The sequence below is a fragment of the Bombyx mori genome, chromosome 12 (assembly GCF_030269925.1).
Source record: "Bombyx mori chromosome 12, ASM3026992v2".
NCBI lineage: Eukaryota > Metazoa > Arthropoda > Insecta > Lepidoptera > Bombycidae > Bombyx > Bombyx mori.
The window spans coordinates 6150801-6174118 of NC_085118.1; the positions used below are offsets into that span (position 1 = coordinate 6150801).

General features: G+C 36.9%; 1 protein-coding gene across 1 annotated transcript; it reads left to right on the forward strand.

The window, feature by feature from the left end:
• The first annotated feature begins 2512 nt into the window (after positions 1-2512).
• Positions 2513-8248, forward strand: LOC101743944 (putative odorant receptor 85d). The gene is made up of 5 exons (XM_021350164.3): positions 2513-3312; positions 3390-3486; positions 4344-4448; positions 5201-5356; positions 8186-8248. Exons 1-5 carry the CDS (start codon positions 2513-2515, stop codon positions 8246-8248), a joined length of 1221 nt encoding a protein of 406 aa, XP_021205839.2.
• Positions 8249-23318: the final 15070 nt, after the last annotated feature.

The window sequence follows — 23318 nt, forward strand, 5'->3', positions numbered from 1 at the left end:
TTTTATTTTTAATAAACTAAAAGAAAACGATGTTTCTACCAAAATAGCCTAATGCGCAACATGCCTGTTTTTTTTTTGTTTTTTTTTTTACTTTTTGTTACTTCATACAGCAAACAAAATCCGATTAGAATATCTAAAAGTATATTTAATTTGCAATAGGACAAAAGGAAATCCATAAAATCACAATTATATTGTTCTTTTTACAAATAAGTACGTTACATACAAAGGTAGGATTGACAGTTACTATAATATTATATATAAAACAAACAAAACTTTCTAACAGCTCCATACACATATGTTTAATAGTAAAACATATTTTATTACACGTGTGAATAAGAATACAAAAGAAGGGCTCGACATAAGACCGAACACTACCGTCCAAATCAACAAGACCCCTTTCGTTTCTGGAATATTCTTTCGTTGCCAAGGTGAAATAGCTCCATGCGTAATGGTTATCACAAACTGAGGCCTTATTTATATAGATTTCAAACGCATTCTCTAAATGAACACAATTTGAAGATAAATACGTTTTTCGATGCGCAATACGAATGAGCATTTGCGTCAGTAGATTGAATCGTAACGATGTAATATTTTGTCGAGATCCTATCTACGACTAAAATATTTGGTAATGGGAAAGGTTTGGCTGCGCCCACGGGTTCTGTTAGATTTTTTGTTGTCTAAAGACAGAAATCGTAATTTATAAACAAAGAATATAAATTTATGGACAACGACGAAGCAAGAGTACGTTTAATTACGAATTTTAGTTTAATTCAAGACGATTATCAATAATTTGAAATGTTATTATAAGTACCTTATATTGTACTTCTTATCAGCCCACAGACGTCCACTGCTGGACATAGGCCTCCCCCAAGCCTCGCCACAAAGACCGGTCCTGCGCTGCCTGCATCCAGCGGATCCTTGGGAACCTCAATAGATCGTCGGTCCATCTTGTGGGAGGGCTACCCACGCTACGTCTTACGGTACGCGGTCGCCACTCAAGAACTTTCTGGTCCCAACGGCCATCCGTTCTACGAGCAATGTGTCCTGCCCACTGCCACTTCAACTTCGCAATCCTTTGGGCTAAAGTTTATATCGTACATTGATACCTTAAAAAAACTGTAGCTAAAAAAAACTAAAAACACACTGAATTAATTATTTAAACAGCGACTAATGAAATTAATAATAAACATGAGGTTAGACATAACAACCCACGTAACTCTCAAATAGAGCATTGTTCGATAAAATACTGAAATTTCGTTCCACATACACAAATAAGCGAAGGGAATTGCAAAGCCGTAGAAAGCCATACTCGTGCCCGCATTAGCATGGAGTGGATGACATACCCATCAGATTAATCCATATTAGTCATGCATCAAAGGACTTGAAACGGTACATTCGAGTGGTGCCCTCCTGTGATTTGCCTCCGAACAATACGAGCAAATTATAAGCAATCGCTACGTTTGAGAGCTCCTTGACCTATATCTGTCCATTTTAAATTACATTGTCAGTTCGACTAATACTGTCGACTCTGTGTTTATTGGAATAAGACTGAGAGTTCAAAGTCTAATATTTTTATTGTAACTTTGCTTTTAAAATTGCCTATTCAAAGATCAGAAACGTTTCAATTAAAATTGTAACACAAGAAAAAATTCAGAATCCTCGGTTTTTTTATTTAAATTTTTTTTTATTTATCTTTATTTTTGCTGAAGTACTTATGTAAAAGAATGAATACATACAAAAACGTATGCAATATTAAAGGTCTATATTTTCTTCGTGTTTAAAATAACTCAGAATAGGGTTATTACAAAATGTCAACAAATTTATTAAAAAATATTGTCAACAATAATTTACTGCACGGCATTTAATTTATTTCTTAATAATTTCTTCCATTTGAAACTTAAGGGTACAAATATCGCGATATTACATTCATTTTGTAGTTCTTGAAAACCCGAAATATAGGTAAAGTATTTTATGAACTAAGGCAGATCTAATGTTCCCATTCAATTCGAAGGGGGAGCACTCATACAATAATTGTATCTTCATAATGTTCGTAATGTTCGTACTTTCCAACTTACTTTCGGATTTTTACACTTAATCAAATTATTTTCCTATTTAATAATTAACTACTCTCACAGACACGTTCATTCGTTTCTCTTTTAGATTTATTCAGTTGCAGATTAATTCGATTGCTATTATTGGAAACCAGCCCATACATTTCGGATTCATAATTTATATATAATTGAACTTCCTGCTGGTTTTCCTAAAGTATGAATCTGATATTGTACATTTCCATCAAAAAATTTTTTATTGTTTTTAAGCTAAACATTATTTGTTTTGTGACACTAATCACTAGAAAGCACGTGCCCTTTATCCACATTTATAATTTATTAATAAACGGCACCCACGACTTAATTCACAAAACCAACAGTCTAATTTATGTCGTAAGCTGCCCTTCGATTTTCACGATATTGAGATTATTCAATTTCAACTGCTGACGATGAAAGACGCACACATGGCAAAAACATTTGATTGCATTAAAGACGAATTCTTAATTGAAATGGACTATATTAGCAAAATTGGTTCAAAGCTATTTGTTTATCCTTTCGTGGGACGGTCAAAGTTTACTATGTGTTGTTATTATGTGACTTTCTTTTTTCTTGTACTTACGTCGGTCCAATTATTCGTTACTCTATGTTTAACCCGATTTGAGAGCAGCTTCGAGGTGATAAACATAGCTCCCAACTTGGGCGTCTGCCTTGTGATCATAATAAAATATTCAAAAATTCATACGAAAAGGATTTCATATCAGAAATTTTACAATCATTTTCGTTACGAGCTATGGGATGTTGTTTTGGATTCGGTTGACCACAGGAATGTTCTAGAAACATATGTGAAAACAGCACGTTTGATAGCTCGATTTTTTATTTACTACGGTATAACATTGTCATTGCTTGTTGCTTTATTACCACGGATCATCATGCTTTACGAGAACAGCGTGTTGCAAAAGAACCTGTATTTGTATCCATTCGATGGATGGTACCCCTTTAACAAGATCAAGTGGTACTATATCGCTTACGTTTGGGAGAGCGTAATGACTACCGTCGTTATAATTAACTTCGTGTGCACGAATACAATCCATATTTCTTACACGAGACTCATTTGCATGGAACTAAAAGTTCTCGGCATCAGCATAGAGAATCTATTAAAATCCAAGGTTCGAGATTCGATAACACAAAGTAAAATTGAAGACTTCCACGAAAATATAAAAGTGAATTTTAAAACTATTTTAAAACGGCATCAGCTCTTGGGAAAGTAATAAAAGAAATATGAAAATTTTGTTGGTACCTTTCAAAGGTTCAACAATGTTAATTATTCGATTTTGTTTTCAGTGTAGTATCAGAGTTAAACATCATAATGGGAGATGGAATGCTTTTGACTTACATCTCTGGATCTGTTTTCATTTGTCTCACAGCATTTACTGCAACCGTGAGTTTTTCGATTTTTTATAATCTGCATATGAATCAATAAATGAATATTCTTTTTCCCACCACATTTTTAGGTATAACAATTTTATGTGTAGATTCAGATCAAAGAAGGCATTCACAGCAACGATTTGTTTATTTTTATCAAATTATAAGATTTTTCATATTGGTTTAATAATTGCTCGTAATTTTTACATTTTAAAAGAATCCTTTTTTTTATAAAATATGTCCTGTAAAAGCCACTAAGACTTCTACATTTTAATTGATACTGCACGTATATAAAAACAATTGCACTTAATAAAGGTTTTATATTTGTGCGTATGGTTCAACAGTGTAATTTTTTTGACTTCTTCAATCTCGCATCAATCATCATAATCGATCCAGATACAATAAAAATTGGACACTATTTCATTTTTGCACACAATTTTAAAATATTTTTATGCACTAACCTCTTCTGATTTATATAAATAAATTTAGTGTAAGGAGGGTTATCGTTTAATATGAAGAAAAGTTATACTCATACTTTTACTTATACTCATTATTTGAACGTTCAAAGCTCAACCTAAGGCCCTAATTTCAAATTTTATCTCGTATATTGGGAACAAACATAAAATTTGTTCTTGTTTTGTACAAGAATAAATATTGATTCTGACTGGACATCAAATCTGGCTCCGTGGTGCAATAGGCGGGAACATTTAGACCAACGAAGCAATAAAATCTTGACCTTTGATTTTATTTTTCAGTCTGAATAGAACAGATTAAGTCTCCAGCACGTTTCTTTGAAGCACGCTACGCAAAATTATAAATTTGCGATTCTAATATTATTTCACAATGAATATATTAAATATTCAAAAATTTCAGGTCGTCAATGACTTTTACATGACTCTGCGTTATTTTTCATTTTTCTGCTCGTTGCTGGTCGAAACCTTCATCCAATGTATTATGGGACAGCTTCTGATAGATCACGTATGTACTTTAGACACTATATTGTACATTATATTGACGTAATTTAAATTTAAACGTAAAAAGAAATCTGTTTATAATCTCTGTCTCTCTGTGGAAATTGAAACTATATTTTAAAGTAACCGAAGCTATTGAGGTTGCCTTATAAATGGACTTCACATACGGACATACGGTTGACGGTGACCTGGTCTTCCCGGCTAAACTATTAAAAACATCTGATTTAGTTACATTTTTATTGACTTTTTAGGATAAATATTTAGAGTGCAGGGATAGTACTGATTGTTGTATTACCTCAGTAGGCTGATGAGTTTACCGTCCACCTGATAGAGATGCAATGCCAGGAGCATAGCTTGGTCACTACCCACAACTTAAAACTATTTTCAAAGCAAGATAGTAGAAAGTCATGTGAAAGCCTATCGGAAAACACAGTTGGATTCCGTTCCAGATGCAAACGGAAATAACAGATCTCTCAAAACGAACTGTGATGAGCGCATTGCCTCCAAGGGGCATAGATGAACTCTGACCTGGTACTGAAATTGAGCCATCATCTTAAAAAAATTCACAAATAGCTCCCCATGGAATGGTACAAAAAACAAAGAGCATCGGAGTCCTGCGATAGACCCAGGAGTTAGAGACAATGTAATGGGACCGCTTTTAAACGTACAATTGCGACTTCGACTTCTGGTGTCAAAATGGGTCACCAACCAACTTGTCTTGTGTCGTCCTGTGATCAAAACTTGTCTTCTAAATTTCAGAGCGAAGATTTTGAAAATTCTATCTATTTTACCGATTGGCCTATTGCTGATTTAAGCACAAAGAAAATGCTTTTAATAATGTTAATCAGGGCCCAGAAATCATACGTTTTCACCGCTAATGGATATTTTATTATGAACTTTGACACTTTTGGTGGGGTAAGTTTTCTTTAAAAGAATTTAGATTTTGTCAACAAAATAATTATAAGAAAAGGTTAAAATAAAAGAGTTCAGTACTATTTTTTTACTTATTTTAATAATCTTCGTCAATTATTAATAACAACGAACAAGCGTTAGTATTTAAAAAAAAAATGGAAATAGTATTTTTCCACCTCTACAAGTCAAATTATTAATAACATAACATAAAAGAAAATGTAATACAGAGAATCTTGAAATCTTAACGATTATGCTCGACCTGGGCATAATCGTTAATATTTACCTCGACGATTATGCTGGGCAAACACTGGTAAAGTATTAAACATAGACTAAATAATTCCCAAATATTTTTTTTTTTATATTTTTTTTTATTCCATGGATGTAATTTCGGTTTTACATTACAACAAGAGGATCCCTGGAGTTAATAGAATAGAAGGTGTATTGTGAAAGGTCCAAAACCATACAAGCTTTAGAATTACTAATTCCTGGCGATAGCACCATATTTTTATTTTTTTTATTTTTTTTTATTGCCTTTGTAGGCAGACGAGCATACGGCCCACCTGATGGTAAGTGGTCACCGTCGCTCATGGACGTCAGCAATGCCAGGGGCAGAGCCAAGCCGCTGCCTACCATAAAGAACTCTCCGCAAGCCTCGTTTGAAGAAGGACATGTCATAGCGCTCGGAAAACACCGTGGAGGGGAGTTCATTCCAAAGCCGGATGGTACGTGGCAAAAAAGATCTTTGGAAACGCACTGTCGATGAACGCAGCGGTTCCAGATAATATGGATGAACTCTGCTCCGATGGCGGGAGGTGCGATGATAAAAAGGAGATGAGGGAATCATCTCGAATAATTCCTCAGAGCATTCCCCATGGACCATGCGGTATAAAACACAGAGAGAACCGAAGTCCCTCCGTAGACCCAGAGGTTCCAAGCGATCCGCGAGAGCAGGACTATCGACCATCCGAACAGCCCGTTTCTGTATGGAGTCAAATGGAAGTAGCTGGTATTTGGGAGCCCCGGCCCAGAGGTGAGAGCAGTACTCCACGCGAGGTCGGACCTGCGCTTTATAAAGCGCAAGTCTCTGTCCAGGCGTGAAATACCGCTTCGCTCTGTTGAGAACTCCCAACATTTTAGAGGCCAATTTGGCTTTACCTTCCAAATGACTCCGAAACTGGACATCGCTCGAAATATCGACCCCCAGAATCCGGAAAGCTGCAGGGATACTCCTTGAAATTCCGGCGCCATGACAAAAGGGTCCTTCTTCGCAGTGAACGCGCAAACCTGTGTCTTCAATGGGTTGAACTGAACTGAATTCAGTTCACCCCACTTGGAGACCCGCCCCAGAGAGTTCTCCACTTCAGACACAAGTTTTAATCGCCTCTCGTGTACAACGCTTCGAGAGAGACTCTGATGGCCGATATATCGCGCATCCCCCGTGCTATCATCCGCATAGCAATGCATGCCATCAATAGATAGCATGTCATTGATATGCAGTATGAAAAGCGTGGGGGAGAGCACCGAACCTTGTGGAACACCAGCGTTGATGGTCATGGTATCGGAGCAGCAGCCGTCGACTACAACTGCGATGCTCCGTCCATCCAAAAAGCTAGCGATCCACTTGCAGAGTCCCTCAGGGATCCCGTATGCTGGAAGCTTCGATAGAAGTGCCCTATGCCAGACCCTGTCGAAGGCCTTCGCAATGTCAAGGCTCACAGCGAGAGCCTCGCCCTTGCTTTCCAAGGCTTCAGCCCATTTATGTGTGAGGTATACAAGAAGATCGCCAGCTGAGCGACCATGACGGAAACCGTACTGCCGGTCACGGATCAGCTGGCGATCCTCAAGATACTTAAGAAGTTGGATGTTTATGATTCGCTCCATCACCTTGGAAAGCAATGAAGTTATCGCGATAGGTCTATAATTCGAGGGGTCCGACCGGTCACCCTTCTTGGGGATAGGGTGGACATGAGCAGTCTTCCATGAAGACGGAACCCTGTTGGTATTGTACGAGAGGCGATATAGATGCGTTAGCGCGGGTGTCAATTCAGGGGCGCATGTTTTTAGAACCACTGCGGGGATGCAATCTGGCCCACTCGACTTATGGACATCAAGAAGCCGAAGCTCCTGCCTGACCGCACGCTGTGTGATGCGAATCTCAGGTATGGAGCTGTCACACCGGGAGATGTTGGGCGGCGTGGCTCCCCCGTCATCCAAAGTCGAGTATGAGGCAAAGAGCTTGACCAGAAGGTCAGCCTTCTCCTTCGCACTATGAGCCAGACTGTCATTGGACTTACGCAGTGGTGGAAGGCTAGACCTGCAAAAGTTACCTTCTGCAGCCTTAGCTAGCGACCAGAAAGCACGGCTCCCAGAGGGATAGCTATTCAGTCGCTCGCCAATTCTGGCAACGTGAAATATCATATTTTTAAGTCCCATTTTTTTACGACACAACTAATGATGTGCTCGTATTAAAGTTGGCCTTACGTGACTGGTGGTAGGGTGTGATTCCACACGTGTAAGATGAAACATCTGTTGTAAAGAGTAGTGAGAATCGGTTGTATAATACAACTGAGCCTTTATTCTTATGGCTCCAGCTCGATGGCGGCATCCACGTTGCATCGTCTATTCATCCATCGAATTAGTTCATAAATGTCCAACATTAAAACAAGTATTAACTTTGCCAAATAATTATTTTGTTTTGTTTTAGAGTAAATGCAATTTAGGCTTTTACGGTTCTATTACACGTACTTCTACTAGATGTAAGATTTTTATTGTTGCTTTTTTTTAAATAATTGTTTTCATTGTTTAATTTATTATTCATTTAAATTATTTCAGATTTGCAGTCTCTCCTACCAACTGTTTAATCTTCTACGCACAACTTATAACAAAGAACTTTAATTGATTAATAAATGTTAGTATCAATAAATAAGTAGAATATTGTATTGGAGTGTTGTAGGTGAAATAAAAGAGAACTGTTCAAGTCGACAATTCGTGTAATACTGTCATAATTTAGTGTGTGCAGTTACAAATATAAGGTTAGGCGAGCTGCACACTACACCTCAACCCTTTTTAAAAAAAAAAAAATATTATTACGTAATTACTTTTTTTTTTACTTAAACTAAATTACACAAAATATTATTAAATTTCATACTTTACTAACAAAAATCTAATAAAACAATATTTTAAGTTACAAACTTCTTTGTATTATTTTTATGAATTATGTATGCTTTATTATCCTTTAAGATTATCTACATCTAATGACCCCATTAAATCTAAACTAACTCTCTCAAAAGCAGTGGATGCCGTGGATGTGATAACCATTGGCTCCTTTGTATGTCTATTGGAATGCTTTTGAATCTGACAACTTTTACATTTCTTTACGTATTCTGATACGTCATTGGTCATTCCTGGCAAATAATAATACTTCCTAATATTATTTAACATTCTGTTTACCCCCGCGTGGCCACTCGTGGGTAACAGGTGGAAGTCATTTAGGATCACAGTCTTTGTGTCTTTGTCAGTAATTCTTGTCACATCTTTAATAACAAATAACTTGGGAAAATCTTTAAAATGGCTCATTTCCTTTATAAAATTGTCTACAAAGCGTTCATAGCGCTTGCTTTTAATTATTACGAGCACGTTTATTTTGATTTGCTTGCAAAAACGTTATAATTCTCTCGTTAACACACTTACGGTAGACAACGATTGAGAAATTATAAAAACTGCTGATTTTTCAGGCACGAATTTGCAATTACTATTATCACTAGTAAAATGTTTGAATTTTTCTATCTGTTTTAATGTATTTTTATTACAAAATAACATCAATTCAACGCTGTCAATTGGTCGTTTGAGGATTTCCACTACTTTAGGTTGATCAGGCCTTGGAGTAGAGGATACCTCCGTAGTCATATTATTATTGTCACAGTCAATACGTAACCTACGAGCCTGTGCTCTTGTCATGACCGATACTACATGCTGTTGCATTTCCTTTAAGCTGTTCGATGTAATAGGTATCCGGCTCAATGCATCTGCAGCTGTGTTGTGCAAAATTCACATGATTAATTATAATATTTAAATAAATATATCCTATAGACTCTAAATTACCACTAATTCCTTTTATAATTATCTTATCATGTTTTACTAAATTCAATAAATTCTTATGTCGCGACAACCATTCATACTTAAGTAACCATAAACTAGCTCCACTATCGATTAATAAATTAAGATCGATATTACTATTTTTAAGTTGACACTTAATTACACAAAAATTACTATAACTAAAAATCGAATGAGTGCACTGTTTAGGTGCGAAAAACTCTAACTCGTTATAATTATTTGCTTTATCGTTGCGCAAGTTATCTTGGACATTGGACTCTTGCGTATTATGCTGTACACGCTGATTATTCATCGGCCGTCCGCGAAAATGCTGACGCTGGCGTTGATCGCCTGAGTGTTTACCTCGATTTACGATATGTGAAGTTCGTTGACCTGTACTATTTTCATAACAATTATAGTTACGATTATAATTTGTCTTATTGTTATAAAAATTGCTGTTTCCTCGGCCTCGGAAACCTCTGTAGTTTCCGCCGCGTCTAACATTTTGGTTAGCTCTAAATTGCATAACCTGCTCTTGTGGGTGGGAAGACATAGATTGCTCGTCTACAGCAGCTGTAATAGCTTCAGATAAGGACGCAAATTGTCGCGAGGCAATGATAGTGCTGAGCCGTCTGTCGGCCAAACCATCGCTAAACCTTTTAATTGCAGTCTTCTCGTTGAGGGGACGCAATACCTCATATGCGTCGCGCTTCTCGTTAGCCTGAGCAATCGTGAGATTTACGAACAACTCCTCAATCTCAGAACCAAATTTTTCTATAGTCCTACGACCTTGAGTAACTCTAAATAATTGGGTTTGTAATGCTACAGCCGATTTTTTCGGTAACACATAAACGCGAATATCTCCTACCAAACTTTCGATGTCAGCATACTTAGCGTTAAGGCGCAGTTTTGCACTAGGTGAGAGACGTGTTTTTAATACGAAATCTATTAATTTACTTTTACTGTCATCATTGATGAGCGAACTATAAAAAAGAATACCATCGATAAGTTGATTTGTCACCTGCTCCTGGCCATTCATTACCGGCAACAGGGAAATTGCAGTCTTAATATCAAATGAGTCTGACATTTTTGTAGCACAATTAGAATATTCTATCATTCTGACATAATTTCCTTAAACTGAATATAAAGTAATTTCGCATGAACTTAATAATATCATATAAAATTAATATAATAAACAAAAACATTATAATAACAAAAAAAATTACAATATCAGAGCAAAAACTTACATTGCAGTAAGCACGTATTTACTGTCAACGTATAAGTAGGTCATGACGTCTTACGTAGCATGGGTGAATGAACTCCTCAGCATTGGTCTCGAGCTGACTCCTAGCTGCTCCACCTCGGACCCGTACAATTTATCTCCCGGCGCCCTGCATATCCTCTCATCATAAGGCTTGAGCATTCTCCCGGCTCCCGGCAGCAACACCCTTTTCTGTCTTCTTCTATTGTTCTCATCGCTTCATCCAAATCAATCTTCTGTGAGAGTTTTTTTCTTTCTTCTTTTTTTTCATTTTCGGTTATTTGAAAATCTTCTTTCCTCTTCTCGTTTTACAAACTTATATTCTTCATAATTATATTTCTTCATATTTTATTTACCTACTCTCGTAATTTATGTATGTTGCAAAATTTTAACTGCTGGCTAAGGGTCGCCATGTATTGGAGTGTTGTAGGTGAAATAAAAGAGAACTGTTCAAGTCGACAATTCGTGTAATACTGTCATAATTTAGTGTGTGCAGTTACAAATATAAGGTTAGGCGAGCTGCACACTACAATATTATGTTAAATTGTGTTAATTAAAAAGATACGATTAATATTAATTAAATATTTTTTGTTGTAATGGTAAAACCTAGAGTTCCTGTTGTATGTATAATTATACTAGACTAGCGACCCGCCCTCACTTCGCTTCGGAAACATTAAAACACAAATAAAAACCAAAAATAAATAAAAAAAAATAATAACAAAAAAAAGTAGCTTATGTTCATCAGGGACAATGTCGGCTTCTAATGGAAAAATAATTTTTCAAATCGGTCCAGTAGTTTCGGAGCCTATTCGAAACAAACAAACAAACAAATCTGTCCTCTTTATAATATTAGTATAGATATAGACTAGCGACCCGCCCTCGCTCCGCTTCGGGAGCTGTAATTTATTATTGATCTTATTGAATATTCTTTTATACAAATCTGATCCAGACAGTAACAAACACAATAAAAAATGATGTAATAAACAAAAAATCTAATCTTTCCTTTTCTCATATTAATTGTTCACTATTTTGGCAATAATTGCTTACAAATAAAAGATTATATACAAATAAAAGATATATATATATATATATATATATATGCTGTCATCGGGTTTTTTTGTAGGACAATTTGAGATAAACATTTCCATTTTATATTATATATGTGTAACTCCAACGGTTTTTGCGGCGCACGCAAAAATAGCTCGTAGATGGCATATTTTTTTTCCTTCTTACCTTTTTATCGTTATGTATGTCACCCTGTTAGTTTTAACCACTAGGACTCTGTCGCGTGTTATAAAACAAGACCTGAAGCTCGGTGCTTATCGTCGATATACAGGACATGCCCTAAATCAAACTTTACTATTAAAGAGAGTAGATTGATCAAAACGCCTTCTGTCGCGATACGCAGGTGAAAGACACAGAAATATCCTCTTCGCCGATGAAAAAATGTTCACGATTGAAGAACACTACAATACGCAAAACGATAAAGTGTAAGCTCACAGTTCTAAAGAAGCTGCTCAAGTGGTCGGAAAGGTGGTCATCATCCTGCGTCAGTGATGGTTTGGTGAGGCGTGTCTTATCAAAGAATCACAAAACTACATTTTTGTGAAAAAGGAGTGAAAACTTCAGCCAAAGTGTATCAAGATACAGTCTGAGATCATTTTGTGAAGCCTCTCAGTAAATACACTTTTGAAAAATCTACCGTGGACTTTCCAGCAGGACTCTGCACCTGGTCACAAGGCACGAACTACCCAAGCCTGGCTTAAAATCAACGCTCCTGACTTTATAAGAGCAGGAGACTGGCCCTCATCTAGCCCAGACCTCAACTCTTTAGACTTCAATTATGGTCAGTTTTAGAGGATATGGCCTACTCTAAACGACACGGCGACATTGAGTCTCTTAAAAAATCTTTGAAGCAAGTGGTGGCGAAATTTCCCTAGGAAACAGTGCGTAGATCCATAGATTCGTGGCCAAACAGATTAAAGGTCTGTAAAAAAGCCAAACGTGACCATTTCGAATAGAATTTTTTTTTAATATTTTGCTGAGATTTAATAAATATGTAGGTATACATTTTAATAATATTAAACATCACTTCATTTAAAAAAAATGCATTTTCATTTGTAACAGAACTTATGGCTGGACAAGATAGATACCGGAATACATATACGTTACCACATGTACCCTGTTACCCCCTTAAGACCGAGCTCAAAATTTCGATTCTATTGTATAGCCACTGGTTACTCTTCAAACTGGAGCATACGACTGTTTCGCGGCAGAAATAAGCAGGCTTATAGAAACTACCCGTATGAGCTTATTAATTGTACTATGTACTAATATTCCCAAGTTGAGTTTTCTATGTAGATTTCATAACTTCTTCAAATCACTCTGTTTCTTTGACTCTATCTTTAAAATAAAATAATAATGGATTATTCATTAATATAACGCAACTAGAAACAAAACAAGGACTTCGATGAACTATAAAAGAAAACAATATAAGAGCGTATTGAAACAAATGCCAATAATAAGATATTTCACAGAATTATGGCGTGCATACGACAGCGAAAACGGGGGAATACGGTATATTGAAATCGGCAGGTCGTTCACTAGTCATAAAGCCAAGATGTCTACATTCATATCGAGATTCTAAGGAAATACGCTCGTAGAAATATTACATACATTACTTGATTCAACTTTCGCTATATAGGCCGGCGTATACCTCCAGATGCGTCTATTTTTATATTTATTTCTATTAGATTCATATTAATATTACTATAATTGGATATATGAGTTAACGGCTAGACGTTAGGGGAGTACCAGAACCCATTAATAAACCCATAATCTGACTAGCACCGTCCGGTTTGGAGTCATAATTGCATAGCTTAGCTATGATGGTTCAACTTGATGGCTCAACTTGAGTACTCAGTTTCACAAATAACTATCTACCCGTAGTATAACTGTATGCTAGGATGTTTGTTTAATAAAAATAAATCCTTCGGAACTTTTATCTCCTTTTAATTATTTTGAAATTTGACGGAGGAGAGTAAGTACTTTAAGTAGCTATGGTTATTTCTAGCTCTAGTGGATTCGCGGAGAAGGTAATACCGGTGATTGGTGTTGAATTTGTGATTCTGACGATTGACTAATCACAAATGCGGTCTTTGCGGCTATATTGAAAGGTGATAACGCTCTTCGAAAAAGCTCAGAGCAGAAGGCGGGGTAGGTGGCGTGGGTGCCAAACTTCCCGCTCAGTTCCTATAGGGACTGTTGGGTTCCGACTGCGGGTGCGTCTTGTGCTTGGCTGTCAACCCGGTGGTGAGACGCAGGAAGGTGTGTCCTGTGTGCCGCCCGCGGTGTATCTCACAAGACGACGTCCTTCGAGAAATTTCCGTGGACGAAATTGACGGGACGGGTACCGGCGAAGCCAGACCTTCGGCGCCCACTATGCAGTACCGTAGGTATCGTCTAGACGGTGTAGTGGACCTTAAAAAATATTTATAATAATAGCAACGAGCAGAGCACTAGTGCGTTATTATTCCTAAAAATGAATGGAACGAGAATCTGATTTACTAAAGTAAATCGATTCCGTCTCAGCCATAAAAAAAGTCGGAGAAAAACCTCCCCCTACCTCCCAGCTCGGCGACAGAAAACAAACGCTAAAATATGTGGTAAAAGGTTGTTCCTAGTAGCAAGGTGGTATTTATGGCAAGGCGGTGGGGGTATTTACCAATGTTTGCTTACAAGACACCACCAGTAAGAAAAAATATTGAAATTAAATACACAATTAACTTGACTTACCACTTAGCCTTCTTTTAAAAGGTTTAAAAACAGGCTCTTCAATATATAGCCCATCTTTATTTTTTTATGTACAATTTTAATACCATATAATAAATGCAAATTTTAATGACAATCACGACAATAGATACCGAAGAAATAATAAACTTTATATCTATCAGTCACGTTTATCAGTCACGAATTTTTAATCTGACGTCGCATTTTTATGGAGTTTTTGGAATATATAAACCAACAAATTATCCTCCTCATCACACTTTCCCTCCACAATGGATCCCAAACATTACGGAGTGTTAGCAGTGCTACTGTTATCGACATTCATATTCTGGGTTGATGGTAAGTTTTTCATTTTGATTTTTATTTAGTGCTTGCAATTCATTCAACAGAGAAGTTATATCTCAAAGTGGTACACTGAAGCCACTGATTCGTTTCATACCAATTAATTTGTGTATTTAGAATGTGATTGAGACTTAATTTCTCAAGATGGGCGTCGGTATGAACTCTCTACAACACGATGGACTTTAAAAAAGTCAGAAAAACATATATTACAATTTTCTGCCTTAAATTGACTATTTAACTGCCATATAAGATCCACGAGCTTATGACCAGTTCATTAATACACACTATTAAATAACCAGACTGGTGGTAGGACCTCTTGTGAGTTCGCATGGGTAGGTACCTCCACCCCGATTATTTCAGCCGTGAGGCAGTAATGCATTTCGGTTTGAAGGATGAGGCAGCCGTTTTAACTACACTGAGACCTTAGAACTCGTATCTCAAGGTGGGTGACGGCATTTACGTTGTAGATGTCTGTGGGCTCCGGTAACCACTTAACACCCGGTGGGCTGTGAGCTCGTCCAAACATATATGCAATAAAAAAAATTTAAAAAATCGTTTAATTATATTATTTAGTTATTGAAATGTTTTTAATCTAAATTATAGTACTTATTTACATGAATGCTTTCAGGTTATGTGACCTCCGGCGTGTCAATAAAATTTGGTAAGCATTATCTTTATTATGGACTTAACAGTTCAAATACTGACAACCTCACGCAAACCTTCATTTACCTGATTATGTACTTATAGAGAAATTGAAAAAAAAAACTGACGACTAAGAGTATTAGTGTTGTAATTCGTAATACAACTTCAGGCGTAGACTACACGTCAAGTGTAGATATCTATCTCTGTATATACACATAAATCTATTTTTTCTTCTTCACAGATCCTCTTTCTAGGGATGTAGAGAAAGCAAGCGATTTGGTTGATGATTCTGTGGTGTCAAGAAATAGGAGATCCGTGCCCTACGATTCATCTGGTAAATTATTAATATAACATAAGCAGATACCTATGCTAAATATTAGCTCTTATGTTATACTACTTATGCTAATCTGCTAATCAGCAGCGACAGAAGAGCTACGTCATCTCGGATCCTCCCGATCCATTAACGGTGCCTTTAGGTACCCCAAGCAACGGTCATCGTTCTCGTCGAACCAGTCACTTGCGAAGAAGGGCTCGGCGAGTAAATTAGCCCCCAGACACAGCCCACTGAGTTTCTCGCCGGATCTTCTCAGTGGGTCGCGTTTCCAATCCGGTGGTAGATTGTGCGAAGCACGGCTCTTGCTAGGGTTCGTGTTAGCAACGTCATCAGGTTTGAGCGCCGTAAGCTCACCTACTAATTTACGAATGTAGAATAACCCCTCGAGGCTACTAGAGTAGGTATGAAAAAAAAAAGAACAGCTACTCATTACGAAAAACTGGAAACACAGACTGAGTCGAAACAAAACTTTGCCTCGTGTTATGTTTTCTAGCGAGTGTGTTTTTAAAACATAAATCCACCTTACTAAATACAGCCCGAAATATAGAAAAATTAGTTTATGCTGGTAAGAAACATGATAATGTTGAAAAATAAGTTGAAGTTTTGCCAAGTCGTCATGGCCTAAAGGATAAGACGTCCGGTGCATTCGTATGCAGCGATGCACCGGTGTTCGAGTCCCGCAGGCGGGTACCAATTTTTCTATTGAAATACGTACTCAACAAATGTTCACGATTGACTTCCACGGTGAAGGAATAACATCGTGTAATAAAAATCAAACTCGCAAAATTATAATTTGCGTAAACACTGGTGGTAGGACCTCTTGGGAGTCCGCACGGGTAGGTACCACCCTGCCTATTTCTGCCGTGAAGCAGTAATGCGTTTCGGTCTGAAGGGTAGGGCAGCCGTTGTAACTATACTGAGATCTTAGAACTTATATCTCAAGGTGGGTGGCGCATTTACGTTGTAGATGTCTATGGGCTCCAGTAACCACGTAACACCAGGAGGGCTGTGAGCTCATCCATCCATCTAAGCAATAAAAAATAAAAAGTTAATTTTACTGTTAGTTTTGAATGGCTATTCAACTACAACATTATATTTTCAGTATTATGAGGCCTAAATTATTTGGTAGGGTGTACTGTTAGTACAAACTATCTGTAGGCACCCTGGTATGATAGATGTAGGCGTTTTTAGATCTACATTTAATATAATTATATATATATATTTATAATTGAAGTAAAAAATTAGCAAATTTTACCGTCTATTTATAAGATATTTTAAAAGGCTATAATCTCGATAAAAACTAAACCTTTCTGTTGTAATTGAAAACGAAGGCGTTCGGTTCGGCTCAAGGACCACGCCGCTCAATTACATACTCGTTTTGTTGGACCGCTCACGCGGCTCACGGGTGCCCCTCATGGCCCGAACGGTTCAGTAAGATAAGGCTCACCGGTAAGCACAGTGGCCTGAATGAAAATACTCGATTTTTCATGTGGCGTTCAACGTGTTAAAAAGTAAGCTTACTAATTAATTCTATTTTCTCATTCATGAAAAGGTTATGCCGCCGCATATGCTAAGTCCGGTAAGTTGAATTGTTTACAATAAGTCAAACGATTTAAAAAAAAAAACGCCCACTTAGATACACAGTGCAAAACAAAGTACCTATCATAGATTTTTTAAATATGTGTATTCAGGAACTATATATAGAGTATACAGAGTGTATAGTTCCCGGAACTGACAGGGCTATAAAATAATACCCACAAACATAACGAAACATGAATTAACATATTGTCAATTTGATAATGATGATTATTGACAAAATAAAATCTAATAACTGCTAACTGAAATAAAGGCATTCCTTTCTACTATTGTGAACAGTAGGTTAATGACCCCAAAATATTAAAAGAGCCTAAATACATTTAAAGATATATAAAATAGAAATGATATTAGACTGCTACGGCAGTTTTTATTTATATTTAACGTAATGTAATCCTGTATATGTGTTATAATGTAATCCTGAAGTGAGAACAATCTTAGCGGTGCTACAAAACTATGTGCGCCATTTGTACCACCAACTTAACGTATCTGTGGCCTCATACTCGTATTGAGTGATCTGACTCTTCTGAGTCACAATTAGTACCATATTTTCCAAATTTTCTAATACAATCCGGATTTGAGCTCATGTTTTAAGATAGGTGGTCGCATTCACGATTTGTCTACGGGCCCCGGTGTAGCACTTAACTATAAGTGGGCCGTGACCTTCATCACTCACCTATGCAATAAACATAAAGCTTCTAGGGTACATTGTGAGCCCGCACGCAAATGACCGACCAACCTATCTATTTATACCGCGGAGTAGTACCATATATATATGAACGTTATATTTTTATACAATTTGCAGATGTTTCGGGTGAAGGCAACTCAAGATCGATAGCCTCCAGTACAGTTGAAAGTCGTATGTCAAAATCATATTTATATTATATTCACGTAGATATAAAATGAACTAGCTGCGATTATTTTTAGAACGAAGTTCCTTATGGGACGATGCGGAAGGGTACCCTAACCGGGAAAAAACGTCCGTAACGTAAGATTTTTATTAGTAATGCACACAGTGTACGACCTAACTTTGTAAATAATGTACAAAAAATAACATATTTTTTTATCTTTCATTGACCGCGATCTCAGAGCGTTCGTTTGCGCAATATACTAACTCTTATGCAAACAACCGTGAATGAAGTGTACCACAATAAGTTCGCACGTTACCGAATGACCGTGGGTTGTTGCGAAACCTCCAGTTTTATTTTCTTTATACCTCGAATAGAACTTAAAATTAATATTTTTATTAACTTAATAAATATTTACTAACTTATTAAGAAAAAAAGCCGTATACAACACAGTCCATGCAGAGATCGAATAAAATAATGAACGAATCGCTTTCATGAACAACATTATTCACGGGCTTATTACCATCTGGTTCTAATGCAGTAATACTCAAATTGTATCATAATAGTACATGATTAGACTCAATATCGTTCGTTCATTCACAACAGTATTGAATAATGTTTTTCATTTCAGGAAACGGAGACAATAACATGGCACGCAGTATAGCACAATCCTGTAAGTTGAATCTTATAATTGCCATGTAATTACTTAAACAAAAAAAAAGTAAAATACGTCCTTTACCGCTATTTATTTTATGGATAAAACTAACTACTTTCAGATACGTCAGGTAATGGTCAAAATGGAAAAGCATCATCATTAGCATCTGCTGAAACGAGTAAGTGAAATTTATTTCTTTTTAGAATTCAATGGTTACAAGTTCAATTAAAATAAAAGGCAAAGAAATGAAAATTTTCACTGGCGGTAGGACCTCTTGTGAATCCGCACGGGTAGGTACCACCACCCCGCCTATTTCTGCCGTGAAGCCGTAATGCTTTTCGGTTTGAAGGGTGGGGTAGCCGTTGTAACTAGATACTGAGATACTGAGATCTTAGAACTTATATCTCAAGGTGGGTGGCGCATTTACGTTGTAGATGTCTATGGGCTCCAGTAACCACTTAACACCAGGTGGGCTGTGAGCTCGTCCACACATCTAAGCAATAAAAAAAATATTAAAAAAAATGAAAACATATCAGTGGCGTCTGCGTGTAATCTATATTAAAACAAATATTAAGGTTTTTTATGATACTGATAATTTATGATTATGATAATGAGTTTTTTTACTTCTCATTCGCGTTAGAAAAACATCAGTAAATTAATCATTACATCTGCAGTGACGGCCAAGCAAAATTTTACTGTCTTTTATGTACTTTTCAATAACTTCCAAGGATGTTTGAAGCTGTAATTTTTATTTTTGTTAAATAAAGGAAACTCTGGAAGTGGAGGTCAGCAGGGTCAACAAGGTGGAACTCAACAAGGAGGTAATATAATAAGTCTACGAATTTTGCGAATATTCACAACTACCCGTGCTCATCAAATCAGTTTGCAGAAACTCTGAGTCGCATTTTTACCATAAATAATTAATTCCATCAAGTTTGAATAATTTGAGAGCCACTATTCAAATGTAGTTCTTCTTACTTCGACATATTTTCTTAACTTGTCTGGACATAGTTGTTGGAAATGCATTACGTTACGAACGTCATATATAAAATATGTATATTCATTCCTAGATCTATCTGTAATTATTATTTATGTTAAATATTGGATCCCCTGGAAATTGAGGTCAGCAGGGTCAACAAGGTGGAAATCAGCAAGGAGGTAATGTAATGAGGTTGCAAATTTTCCGAATTTCTACAACCACCAATGTTCATCATGAGTTTGCATCGGTTGATAACTCTGAATCGCATTTCTTCCATACAGAAGTTATTCAATCTAGGTTGTAGAATTAATTAGCCTATACTACTAGTCTATACTTAAGTGATCGCTTAGAAATGTACTTCATATCGCAGCCGTCACTCCTCCTATTAATAAAGTTTAATTACATTACAAACGTCATAAATAATATACACACATTCCTAGACCTATCGTAGACCTAGCACCAAAACCCATCACTATGGTTTAAAATTTATCCTAGTGTAGTTTCTATACAATTTTCAAAAAACAATTCTAAACTAAATTGGCATTTTTATAATCCTAGCTATTTTTTCAAAGTTTTTATGAATTTTGCGAATGCCTCCGCTACATTAAACTCAAGACGACAGATTGACAAAAAATAATTAATTGTTTTCCTGTATCTCCATTGTCGCTTTCCTATTCTTACTCACAAACGAATTCGCAGTAGTGAAGTATACAGTCTCACCACATCTTGGGTGTAATATTTATATTGCTGCTATGGCTTTTATTATTGTTTATTTTAAATAAAGGAACCCCTGGAAATGAAAGTCAGCAGGGTAAACAAGGTCAACAAGGTGGAAATCAACAAGGAGGTAATGTAATGAGTTCTAAAGTTTTGCGAATTTCCACAACCGCCCGTGCTGATTATGAGTTTACATCGGTGATAACTCTGAATCCCGTTGCTTACCAAACAGAAGTAATTCAGTCTAGTTTGTAAAATTAGTTAACTTTCCTTCCAAGGCAGTTTTTGATATTTATATATTTTTTCTTTAGTGGTCGACATTTAAGTGGTCACTTAAAAATGCACTTCATATTGCAGCCTTCACTCGTCCTATTAATAATGTTGGTAGTATAAGTATATTTTAATTACGTTACAAACGTCATAAATAATACACACAACCCTAGACCTATCGTAGACCTGGCATATATATTTTTATAATCCTAGCTACATTTTAAAAGTTTTTTTTTTTTCAAATAATTAGGTAATGAAATTTGTGAATGGCTCAACCTGCACAAAATTCAATATGGCAGAAGAGCTGTCAACTCACTTGATAAAAAATAGACTAATGGTTTTCTTGTATCTGTATTGTCGCTTTCCGTTTTTTACACTTATGTATATTTTTTTACAACCTAGTTACTTTTTTCCTCGTTTAAAATATTATTTCTTTGCTTGTGAAATATATTATAAAATTATTTATACTACTTCTGTGAACCTATCAACCAACAACTTTATCAAACTATTGTATTACTAAACAAATTATTTTGAGTCTAATTTATAAACTCGTGATTAAATTATCGCGAAAAGATACCATTATAAACACAGATCAGCTGATGGAGCAAGTCTGGCTGTTCTTCAGTCTAGTATAATCAAAACTTCGAATACATTCCTCAAGATCGTTGATATCATGGCTCGCCGCTCATATTTAGTTTTTTTATTAACGACATTCCTCGGTCGCCGCCGACCCAGTTAGTCTTATTCGCCGACGACATGACCGTTTACTACTCGATTAGAAACAACTCCCTAATCGTGAGGAAACTCCAGAGCGCAGTCGTAACCTGAGGACAGTGGTTCCGAAAATGGCACATAGACATCAACCCAGCGAAAAGCAAAGCGGTGCTATTTCAAAGCGGAAACTCCACACGGATTTCCTCCCGGATTAGGAGGAGAAATCTCACACCCCCGATCTTCAGCCATACACTGGGCCAGGAAGGTCAAGTACCTGGGTGTCACCCTGGATACATCCATGTCATTCCACCTCCGTATAAAATCAGTCCGCGACCGTGCCGCGTTTGTTTACGGCAGGCTCTACCCCGTGATCTGTAAACGGAGTAAAATGTCCCTTCGGAACAAGGTGACACTTATACACAATACTTGTATAAGGCCCGTCATGACTGACGCGAGTGTGGTGTTCACTCACGTGGCCCGCACACACATAGACACCCTCCAATCCCTACAATCCCGCTATTGCAGGCTAGCCGTCGGAGCTCCGTAGTTCGTGAGGAACGTTGACCTACACGACGACCTGGGCCACGAAATAATCCGGAAACACATGAAGTCAGCGGCGAACCGGTACTTCAATAAAGCTGTGTGTCATGATAGTCGCTTCATCGTTGCCGCCGCTGACTACTCCCCGACTCCTGCTCACGCAGGAGCCAGTCACCGTCGACGACCTAGACACGTCTTTACGGATCCATCAGATCCAATAACCCTTGCATTAGACGCTTTTAGCTCTAACACTAGGATAGGGACTCCGGTAACTGTACTCGTGTAATTCGGCAAAGAGCTCGACGTGCAATCTAACCAAAACATCAGCCCGCTGAGTTTCTCGCCGGATCTTCTCAGCGGGTCGCGATTCCGATCCGGTAGTAGATTCATTCGCGAAGCAGCTACTCTTGAGTTGTTAGGTCTCCTTTGAAGGCGCGCGGGTAGTTAGTTGTTAGCAAATTACAACCTTCCTGGCTGAGCCCGGTAAAACTGGAAAGGCCTCCGGGCCACCAGTAATCTCTCAAACATAATTTTTTTATATCGTAGTGCCGGTAGAATTCTGTAAGAGTTTAAGACCGACAGTCTATTATTTCATCTACTCTTCGCTTCTATGTACTAATGAAGTAATACTCAAAATGTATCATAGCAGTGCATGTTTAGACTCAATATCGGTCGTTCATGCACAACAGTATTAAATAATATTTTTCACTCCAGGAAACGGAAACAACAACATTGCACGCAGTATAGCACAATCCTGTAAGTTAAATCTTATAATTGCCATGTAATTACTTAAACAAAAAAAGTAATTAAAATACGTCCTTTACCGCAGTTTTATGGATAAAACTAACTACTTTCAGATACGTCAGGTAATGGTCAAAATGGAAAAGCATCATCATCAGCTTATGCTGAAACAAGTAAGTGATATTTGTTTCATTTTAGAATTCAGATTGGTTACAAGTTAATTTAAAATAAAAGGCAAGCAAATGAAAATATATCAGTGGCGACTGCGTATAATCTATATTACATCGAATTCAAACAAATCTCAATTTTACATAAAGCCCATCTTAATGTATTTGATCTTCACATATGAAATTTCCGTTTAGTATAAAGTGTGCTGGATACCAAGTTTCAAGTCAATCGGATGCATGGTTCAGTAATTATAACAGAACATCCGTAAAAACCACTGTAGATT

What these genes read in the sequence shown, in the direction of transcription:
- LOC101743944 (XM_021350164.3), top strand. Translation starts at nt 2,513, where the DNA reads ATGGCAAAAACATTTGATTGCATTAAAGACGAATTCTTAATTGAAATG. An exon ending in GACAGCTTCTGATAGATCAC is followed by an intron (nt 4,449 to 5,200) that starts GTATGTACTTTA and finishes TCTAAATTTCAG; the next exon opens with AGCGAAGATTTTGAAAATTC. An exon ending in ACTTTGACACTTTTGGTGGG is followed by an intron (nt 5,357 to 8,185) that starts GTAAGTTTTCTT and finishes AAATTATTTCAG; the next exon opens with ATTTGCAGTCTCTCCTACCA.